This window comes from the organism of the source record quoted next, unplaced genomic scaffold (assembly GCF_019419815.1).
Source record: "Pyrus x bretschneideri cultivar Hongxiangsu unplaced genomic scaffold, Pyrus_bretschneideri_v1 Contig332, whole genome shotgun sequence".
Lineage (NCBI taxonomy): Eukaryota > Viridiplantae > Streptophyta > Magnoliopsida > Rosales > Rosaceae > Pyrus > Pyrus x bretschneideri.
The window spans coordinates 85-10,790 of record NW_025999649.1 but is presented as its reverse complement, the minus strand read 5'-3'; the positions used below and the strand labels follow the sequence as shown (position 1 = coordinate 10,790).

General features: G+C 34.0%; 1 protein-coding gene and 1 long non-coding RNA gene across 2 annotated transcripts; one reads left to right on the top strand and one right to left on the bottom strand.

Annotated features, from left to right (window-relative positions):
- The first annotated feature begins 4,626 nt into the window (after positions 1-4,626).
- Positions 4,627-8,698, top strand: LOC125480519 (xylan O-acetyltransferase 1-like). The gene is made up of 5 exons (XM_048591451.1): positions 4,627-5,688; positions 5,777-5,948; positions 6,701-6,900; positions 7,000-7,158; positions 8,258-8,698. The coding sequence occupies exons 1-5, from the start codon at positions 4,898-4,900 to the stop codon at positions 8,604-8,606; spliced, it is 1,671 nt and encodes a 556-aa protein (XP_048447408.1). The 5' UTR covers positions 4,627-4,897; the 3' UTR covers positions 8,607-8,698.
- Positions 8,699-8,718: 20 nt separating this feature from the next.
- LOC125480520 lies at positions 8,719-10,049 on the bottom strand. Its single transcript, XR_007260871.1, has 2 exons — positions 9,955-10,049; positions 8,719-9,782 (listed from the first exon to the last, which is right to left on the bottom strand). It is a non-coding gene; the product is annotated as an uncharacterized LOC125480520 (long non-coding RNA).
- Positions 10,050-10,706: the final 657 nt, after the last annotated feature.

The following is a 10,706-nucleotide window of genomic DNA, read 5'->3' as shown; positions in this document are numbered from 1 at the left end:
GTCGGCATTAGTTTGTGCATGATCCTTTTTAGCTTCAGTTATCTGAGATACGTTCAACGATTGCTTTGCACTTGCGACATCACATAACACATCACCATCCTGTGAATACAACAGTTCTCCCTATCAATTTTGATCAACAGTTTCCGCGATTAAATCTTAAATTTCATAATTCTGACTCAATCAGTTTCCACTGTATCACGTCGATAATTTCTATCCCAAAAACGATCAAATTAACCAAAAAATTACCTTCTAACGAGATGTGAATTAAGGGAAGAAAAAAATATCTCAAAACTAAATGACAATTTGAACGGAATGGATGGAGTACCTGAATGAGAGATCATTCCGTCAGAGAAGTTGAATTAGACTGTCACGTAATAATGGCAATTCATTATTTATATTTGACCTAGCCACATATAAAACTTAACTTGTCTATCATCCATAAAAATCGTTCAACGAAATTAATTTTCAAACATACATCGAACTTTAACGATTCAAACCGTTTATTTTTCAAGTTGCACTTTATAGATCATTGTTGCAAAATATTAGCAAAATCGAAAATATTTAAGAAATCTAATCGAGTTCAAAGAAATTAATGGATACTTTGTTATATAAGAAACAATGAAATTTTATCTTGATAATTAAATAAGCAAATGGTTTCGGATTGAATTGAATTTTTGCAAAGATGATCTATGAATCGAGACTTACAAAATAAACGGTTCAAATCGTTAAAGTTCGATGTAGAGTGAGCCACACACCTAATCCCCTTTTTTTCTTTTCAAATGAGGATCCTTTGCATAAGGGGCATATATATATATATATATATATATATATATATATATATATATATATATATATATGGTTTTGCTTAAGATGAGAGCTACCTACAATAACTAATTAATTATAAATAAACGTAGTCAAAACATAATTATGCTATTTTGATTCAAAAAATAATAATTATGCTATGTAAGCAAAGCATTAGTATGATAAATAGTTGGCAATAGTATGACAAAGAAGCGAATAAATAATCAAAGTTGTTAATATTAGATTATTCATTGGTCTAACTTCTAATTGATGATGTCCCATGTCGGGCATTCACAATGTTCTAGCATTAAATTCCAATTCATTTTTTCACACCAAAAAGAACCTAATAATTTTCCCAAATTTCATGTTTTATGATTCTAACACGTGGATCTATCATCTATGATATCATGAGAAGAAAAATAATTAGGTTTATAACATTTTCTTAATAGAAGTGATTCTGATTCTCTTGTTCTACTTTCCCATTATGTATTAAATTAATCTTCATATGAAACAACTTGCATTCATAAATTAAAATATAATGCGAGGTAGATCAATTTTATGTTCAAATTTACCGAATAATGCCGTTAAGATGAAATTTGCACAGAAACTACATATTATCTACCGAATAATGCGAGGTAGATCAACTTGCTAAAGGCCGCTAAGATGAAATTTGCACAAAATCTACGTATTATCTACCGAATAATGCGAGGTAGATCAATTTTATGTTCAAATTTACAAATTATATGATGTGTCACTAATAAAAATAAAATATAATGTAAATAGAAGATCTTCCTAGCATAATTTGAGTTCAACTCCGGAAAATAGAATATTATTTTTTTAATATCCCGCACATGCATGGAAATTGCAATCCTCGTATGCCTTTATAGGTTGTTTTGGAACTAACTCATCTGCAAAGAACTCCTTCAATGGTTCTTGTTTTAAACTTTTCATGCATATATTTTCAAATAAGCAAAATACTAACAACCCTACCATAACAAACTTTTGGAGTCAAATTGACCCAATTTGTTAACATACCTAAAATAGAAACATAATTTAAATAAGGTAATGTTAGGGAGATAAATTTGCAAACCAAATGATATGTCACAAATGAAAAATTAGCACGTTAATCGACATTTAAGTAATAATACAATTATCAATGTCCATATGTTTATAAAATTTGGTTTCGAAATTTGATCTTCCTAGCATTATCCATTTAAATATCCATAAGTACATTGTACTACTTTTCTTCCGTATATTTTTTGTCAAATGATAGAATGATTTTTCTTCTGTATATTTTTGGTCAAACAATGGAATATTTTTTTTAATTTTTTTTGTAATTTAAATCTCAATATTTATTGTTCCAATTATTATTTTTTTCTTCTGTATATGATCATTGTATATTTAGAATTCCTCCAAAAGCCAATAGTTTCTCTTAAATCATGTTGGTTATGAACAATTACACCTGATAGGTAGAGCAAAGAATCGTAACTCCATAACTACTTAAGTAGGATCTTAAGTAGGTTTACGACCACTAAAGAAATATAATAAGTAGAGAACAAAGCGAATGAACTACCTTCTCATCAAAAGATTAAATCCTTATAATAGCTTCTTTTTTTCTTTTTTTTCAAATATGTTTATGTAAACTTTGTCTCCCTCAAATTTCAGGTGATGGCAAATTATTACATTGCATTTGATGACGGACATAGTCCGTAGTAGAACTTGAGACTAATTACTATGTCCAGACACAACACAGGCATAAGAACTCTGGTGGGTTGCAAGTTACCTCGATCATCGACCGTAGTAGATGATCTTTAGTTGTCTTGTAGCTGTGTCATCACATTTTACATATAAAAATACCAAATTGTTTCCATGTAAATTTTTTTAATTTGTGACGTATTTTTTGTTTTTTTATGTTTATTCCTATTTGTATGAACTGACGTAGCTGTAAATATCTGTGTTGAAGTGGTTTTGCTGCAGCAGTTGGCTTTGGCTTGACTTGGAAAATAAGCAAACAATCCAACCATCGATCAAACTACCACGCACGCAGAGAGGAAGTACACACACACAAACACCAGAGAGAGACCACGAAAAAGCTTTCCTTAGACTTTACTTTTCTCAAACATAAAGTCATTAATAATTTGGATTTGTTCATCTAAACCACATCATTATGCCTTAATGATGCATCAACTCTACGCTTGGGCAGTTGAAGCTTTCTTGTTGGAGACAAAGATGGGTCACATGCATGTTAATTGCTACATTTTGAGGACTGAATTTTAATTGGAATTCTATCTAATGTTAAATAACTCAAAATTTTCACAACTTAATGCAATGTTAGGGCTAGTCGAGTACAAGCATGGACTGATTGTGGTCATTGATGTTTTGTTGAAACACGCACACGTTTTAACTGATCATGACTGTTAGATGTTATGCGAAGACTCACACACGGGTTGATTGATCTTAATTGCTGGCCCCACAAACATCGACGTCTAGAATCACTCTACCACACATCCACGGCTAATCGTAGTTAACATAAGAAAAGTGGTTTTCACATACTATTTTGTTTTTCTTACGTACTTGTGTTTATTTTTGACATTCCTATTAAAAAATTAAAATAAAATCAAATAATAGAAATAAATAATGTGTACGAAGATTATTCATGTAACTTAATCTTATATGTGACATAAAACATGATTAGGTAAAACTTTTTTCCTTATTTTTAATAAAATGATTAGATGACTTTGAGAATCACGATGGTTCATATCGTCATCATTATTTTTTGACTGGGGCCTACTAGTTTTAGACTCCAAACTAGAAAACAAACGTTTGGTATTAGAGTGGGAAGTATGATGTTAGTTTCATTAGTTTGTTCATAAGCAAATGTTTTATCTCATTAAGACTTGGGGATCATTTGGAAATGTTTTTAAATTGATTGAAAGTACTTTCAGAGAAAATATTTTGGGGTCCAAACTGGTGCTTCTTACGAGAATCACTTAAAGTACTTTTCCGTGATTCACTAGCATTTTTACTAAAAATTAGTTCAAAAAACATTTTCATTAAAAACGCCCTCTATCATTTTAAAAACACTTCCAAACTAGTCCTTATTATTGTCTCCTATACACTCTACTTCCTCATCCATGACATAATAAGTTAAGAGCAAATTTATAGAATTTGCTTATATTTGTTGCCTACAATAATCTTTCTTCCTTCCATATAATCACCAAACTAATATTACCTATTTTTTCCTAAACAAATATTGCTATATATATAACGTGTGGTATACATGTATACATATATACATGAAGTGGCATGCATGTATGAATTTAATAATTTGCTACCAAAGCCTCAATCTAATGTGGAAAGCCGAAGCACACTATTACAATTTCAAACATAAAAATAAGATATGGACATTATTTGGTGAAAAGTGAAGGAGAAAAATGGACAATGCTCATAAATTCGGGAGTGGTGATGTGCACGCTTGTGTTTTCTTCTTCTGCACTAATTCCTTGTATTTGTCTATTATTTTTTCTTCGATTTATTAGTCTAAAAATTAAAAAAAAAAAAAAAATTTAAAAAGAGTGTAAAAATCATTTTTTTTTTTATAATTCGTAATAAGATTAAATCATTATATTAGCTTTGACTCCTGAAAATTATAGACCTTAGTAGGACCTCCAAACAACTCTGTGAAAGTTGAAGCTTCCCCATCAAAATATATAAACAAAAGCAGATTATCTGCCTTGGAGTTGAGTTTCATATCACCACCACGGCCTGCAGATTGAGACCAACTTGGCAGAAGCTTTGAGATTACTTCTCTCTCTCCCTCTCTCTCTCTCTCTCTCTCTCTCTCTCTCTCTCTCTCTCTCTCTCTCGCTGTCTCTGTGGAGCCAAGTTGAAGGGAATTAGTTAGAATTGGTCTCTATTCAAAGAGAAACGAAATAAGCAAGAGAGCAACTGAGAAGGACAATTCCCCTCCACCAAAAAGCCAAAAACCATTTTCTTGAAGACAACCACGTTTCACCAAATACCCAATTAAACAAATCCCATTAATCTAATATTCCCTTGCTAAAAATCCCTTAATTCTCTCTTAATCCACACCTTCATGTCTCATACTTCTTTCTTATATTTTCCTTCTTCTTCCTCCCGCTCTCCAACTCCCTCTCTCTTTTCGACTCTCTCTCCCATGCAGCTACCTCGCAGAAAAACTCTCTCTCTCTCCGAATCTGCGGCAATGAAGGTACGCAAGAACAATAACCTCTCCGTCTTCGTCGTCGTCTTTTCGGTCTTCCTCTTCGGGGTGTTCATGTACAATGAGGACGTGAAATCCATTGCTGAATTTCCATTCTCGAGCCACAAAGCTCAAGAATTCCAGGAAGAACTACAGTCGTCGAAACGGAGCGACCCGGTTCAAGAAACGAAACAGACCGACTCTGTTCAGGAAACCCACAACAGAGTGTCTCTGAGCTCGAGAACCCAACTGGAAGAAACCCATTTGGAGAATCACAATTCAGAGGAAACCCAGTTAGAAAATCACAATTCAGAGGAAACCCAGTTGGAGAATCACAGTTCAGAAGAAACCCAGTTGGAGAACAACAATTCGGATGAAACCCAAGAGCCGGTTGATCTGAAATCCATCGTCGAACAACACGAAGATCAGAAGATTGAATTGTTGGGTTCTTCTCAGGAAGAAGAGGAAGAGGAGGAGATTGAACTACCGCCGGAAGATTGCGATTTGTTCAACGGAGATTGGGTTTTCGATCCGGTGACTCACCCTTTATACAAAGAAGAAGAATGCGAGTTCCTTACGGAGCAAGTGACATGCATGAGGAATGGAAGGAAGGACTCTCTGTACCAGCATTGGAGATGGCAGCCCAGAGACTGTAATCTCCCAAAGTATGAATCTTTAACTGTTAATTACTGGTTTTGAATTTTGATTTCTGGGTTTTTGTTTAATTATGGTTTTGATTATTGTGTGGATTAGGTTTAATGCGAGATTGTTGCTGGAGAAATTGAGGAACAAGAGGCTGATGTTTGTTGGAGATTCACTGAACAGAAACCAGTGGGAATCCATGATTTGTTTTGCTCAGTCTGTCGTTCCTCCCGGCAGGAAGAGCTTGGTGAAGAATGGCTCCCTCTCTGTTTTCAGAGTTGAGGTAAACATATTCATTTTTCTTCTTTACCTTTTCATAGGTTCCATTCATTTAGTAGATAAAATAATTCCTGCATGGCCCACCTAATGAATTGATAGCCTTGTCAGCAGTTCACTTGCAATTTATGATGAATTTTAAAAAAAAAAAAATTGGTCCAAAAGATTAAAAAAAAAAAATTTATGAGAAAATTTTGGGTAAGTTGTTGATGACGTCATCATCAACCCACACATGGAGATTTTTCAATGTGTCAAGAGCACGATTAGGTACGTTAAGTGTAATAATATAATTAGTTAGAAACTTGAAGAATTTTTTTAATAAATTGTATTATAACACTTAATGTATCGAATCGTATTCCTAGCATACTAAAAACTTTCTCCCAAAACTCTTACAAAAGAATAAGTTCTCGTACATTTTGATTCCCTCTAATTCTACATGGTGGGAGAGTAGCCCTAGTAAGACAAGATTTTCGAAGTTTCCCTCGTTATTATTTCAGTAAGGAGCCGTTATTTTTTGTGAAAAAATTAGAGTTCGAAAGGTGTCTAAGAATTTTATATTTTATGATTTTAGTAAGTTATTTTTGCATATTCATCGGACTTTATTTTACAGTTAAATAAATTGTAAGAAATCGAGCAGTGTTCATATTTATGATGTAGAGGTAATTTCATGTCTGGCATTGTAGATTGCTTGGCAGACACATATTTTGGGAACTATCTAAATATTCTTAGTTTTTGTTTTGTTTAATTATGTGGTTTTAGGACTATAATGCCACGGTGGAATTTTATTGGGCTCCATTTCTGGTGGAGTCAAATTCAGATGATCCAAACATGCACAGCATATTAAATCGAATAATAATGCCCAAATCAATTAAAAAGCATGGTGAAAATTGGAAGGGCGTCGACTATCTAATTTTCAACACATACATTTGGTGGATGAACACTTTCAACATGAAAGTTCTGTAAGTAGCCAAATTAAACTTGCTCAAAATTTTAAAAAGCTAATTTCTTAGCAATTTCAAGAAGTTGATGTGTTTTTATTTGTTGTTTCGACTAAAAAGACGAGGTTCGTTCGATCAAGGGGCGACGGAATACGATGAGATCGACCGGCCGTGGGCGTACCGGAGAGTCATGAAGACTTGGGCTAAGTGGGTGGACAAGAACATTGATCCTAATCGGACTACCGTTTTCTTCAGCAGCATGTCTCCTCTTCACATCAAGTAATTTTCTCGCACGTCTTTTTTAATTATTTTCTTATGCTTCAAAATGTGGAAACAGTTTTGTCTAAATTTGCTTTTTTTTTTTTGGGAAAAAAAAAAAAAAAAAAGACAACGTAAAACAAAAGCATAAAAAATAACGTTTGACGAAAAACAAAATATAAATAATAATAACGAATTCTCTACAATTACACAGTTAAAAGTATGCACAAGCACATGCCTACTAAAGAATCTTAGTTTAGTGCGTACGTAGGTTAGGCTGGGTGCATAGTTTCTTTCACCTGTTTTGCGCATCCGAAATTGAATCTCCCTCTCCTCCATAAGAGTAGTTTAAAATATCGGTGGTTGAATAAAAGAATCTAAGTTTGGTAATTCTTCACGTGGTTCTTGTACCTAATTAACTTATTTGCAATGGTTTAAACTTAAACAAACTTAATGGCAACCATTTTTTTTGTCATTTACCCAAATTTTTCTTTCAATCATTAGCTTGTGAGGCAAGCCTACGCCTAGTAGATTGGTTGAGAAAGTGCATTTAGCTTAAGGCAAAAATACCTGTCTCCTGTTTTTTTTTTGGGTTGTATGTTCTGTAAGTAAATATAATATAATATAAATATCTGCATGTGATCTAATATCATATTAAATATTGTGTCGAATTTCTGCTCATACGTCCCAGGTTTAATACTTTTCCTTTCCTTGTAATAATTTTAAACCTCTTCCTTCCCTAATTAAAAATAATAATAATATAATAACATCCCTTAGGTGAGCGTGAGCTGTTGGGTGGTTGATTGTGGGTATATGAAAATGAACCCCAAAGCTTTGATTCGACCCTAATCTTTGGTTGGTTAACGACTACATATCTATTTCTAAATGGATAATCATAATACATGTCCTTTAATCCCTTCCACTTCCAACATAGAGAGCACATTATTCTTCTCACAAAAAATATAAACCAACTCCTACATTTCTGTTCCATTTGACGTGAGAGTTGTTGTAATCTAATAATCTTACCAAAGCTTTTTCGTACTGGTGCATTATTTGATAACATAATTCACGGAGTCTACGACTTTTCTTCCAACCCTAATTGACGTTTGTGGTGTAATAGGAGCTTGGATTGGGACAACCCAGATGGCATAAAATGTGCAAAAGAAACCACACCGGTTCTGAACATGACAACCCCATTGGAAGTGGGCACGGACCGCAGGCTATTTGTGATTTCAAGCAACATAACAAAATCAATGAAAGTGCCCGTCTACTTTCTCAACATCACAACCCTCTCCGAGTTCCGCAAAGATGCACATACCTCAGTCCACACCATCAGGCAAGGCAAGCTGTTGACGCCGCAGCAGCAAGCCGACCCGGCCACTTACGCAGACTGCATCCATTGGTGCCTCCCCGGGTTGCCCGACACGTGGAACGAGTTTCTTTACTCACGTATCATCTCCCGCTCTTGACACATAGGAAAATCCGTACACTCTGCCCCTTGTTTTTTATAATTTTTGTTTTAATTTTGGGGTCCACTATTTCATGTAATTTCTCTCCTCAGTTTTTACTTTCTTAGGAACATTTTTTCTTTTTTTTTTTGTTCTTTTATTCAGCCAATTTGACTAAAAGGTGAGAGCTGAATGAGGATGCTAATTTTTAGCCAAAGTCTCACAAAATTTGCTTAGGCTGAAAAGGGACTCTTTGGTACCACCCCCTCCCCCCAAAAACCTGAATTGTAAAATTCATATTCCAAAAAATAATAAAGAAAACGCAAAACTGTATGTCCTGTCCTCTTATCTTATCCTATTTTTACTTCTAGTCTTGGAAATAACGACTAAGTTCCCGATAATTTTAATGGAGACTTTTGACGGTTAAATCTTGGTCACTGGCTCCTTGATCAAGAATCTAACAGTGAACAATTGTGTTGGATACAGTACCTCAAGCATACTAGAAAGGGAAATTTATGTGAACCTATAGAACTTCTTTCTACACACAACTTACTCTTTACACCTATATCATTATTAATTAAATTGTCAATATCTCTTTGAACCCATATTTACTGCCTAAACTAACCTTACAAACGCAATTCAACATGTAATTTATCTTTACACCCATTTAAAAGTTAAAAAACCAAAATCAAATGAAAATAGCTCATGCAAAAACAATGAAACAAAGTATGTAGCTATTGTTGGTTTGGCTAATTAGAATTTAGGTTGCAAATTATCAGTATGGTATTATAACGAACGCACACATGAGAAACTTAATTAATCCATGTTGCCTATTATCTGACCGTTAAAATCTTTGAATCTTGAATTAAGAAGTAGCTTTTGATATGTAATCCAATAAAAATTTAAATTAAAAATTAAATTTAAAAATAAAAAAAAAAAATAAATAAATAAATAAAAAAGAAGCACGATGTTATGGTTATGTTATGTAAATTAAGAAGTAGAAGACTTGGTAAATGGTGTCCAAAAAGAACAAGAAAAGACTTGGCAGTGTCAGTATATGGCATATAAATTAACAATTCAACTCTTGCATAAATCGATTCATACTTTAATTGGAGGATTCAAAACTTCAAAATTACCGTCCATCCGTAAAAAAGAGCTTGATTTTCTCTATGAGAGCGAAAAACCTCTAACGGCACCCTACTATCAAGACAAATAAAAGGTTTCGTGTTTAATTGCGACATTTTACATATACCTACTTCAAACAATATACATGTAAGGTTCTGTAATGCGGAGGCTGTCTAGCAGATGAATGCGACATGCTCCACAGAAAATGATTATCTAAGGGCGGAAAGCAAAGAACAGATCATACCTTCGCGTCTTGAGACATATTCTGCAACGAATCTTCACCGTACTCTGTACAATCCGTGCCTCATCTGCTCTCGTTAGATGAAAAAAGATTATCTATCGCGGGCAATAGCATTGATTGGAGGTCCCTCGGAAATAGTAGATGTAAAAAGGGACCAAAGTTAACGAGGACTTGAGCTTGGGCTTGACTTTCCTCCACAAGCCATCTTAATTACAGAAGGAGCTGGTACACCGAACCACTGAAGGTACCAGAGAGAGTACGAGCGTTTAATCTCCATGGAATTCCCATTTGGCCCACCTCCCAGAATAACATATATTACAAAGTCGTCCTTCAAGTCCTGAGAACAGTTAGGAGCTCTTCCACCTGCTTCCAAGACATGCTATAAAGTTGATGAACAAGCGCCTCTCGAAGCAGTGGATCTTCCGCTTAACAAAGTCTCGTTGTAGGCTAGTGCAAGCTGCAGTCAGAAGGGGGTGGATGAAAATACAGTGCAACAAATTATGTCATTAAGAAACAAAAGAAAAAAAGTTGATGCGATATCAATCATTTGCAAATTTAACTTGTTTTTTTTCTTTCTCCAGTTATAGCAAAGTTACATATTCAACTCATCCTAATTCAATTATGATCACCTACGTTTTTTCGACCACTTTTTTTTTTTTTTTTTTTACAATGTGTTTTCTTGATCATTAAACAGGAAAACCATACCGATGTTCAACTCTAAGGAATTGATATAGTTTTTGGCATCATTTAATATG

Coding starts and splice junctions, on each gene's coding strand:
- LOC125480519 (XM_048591451.1), top strand. CDS start 4,898: ATGTCTCATACTTCTTTCTTATATTTTCCTTCTTCTTCCTCCCGCTCT. Junction 6,901..6,999: donor ACTTTCAACATGAAAGTTCT/GTAAGTAGCCAA, acceptor TCGACTAAAAAG/ACGAGGTTCGTTCGATCAAG. Junction 7,159..8,257: donor ATGTCTCCTCTTCACATCAA/GTAATTTTCTCG, acceptor GTGGTGTAATAG/GAGCTTGGATTGGGACAACC.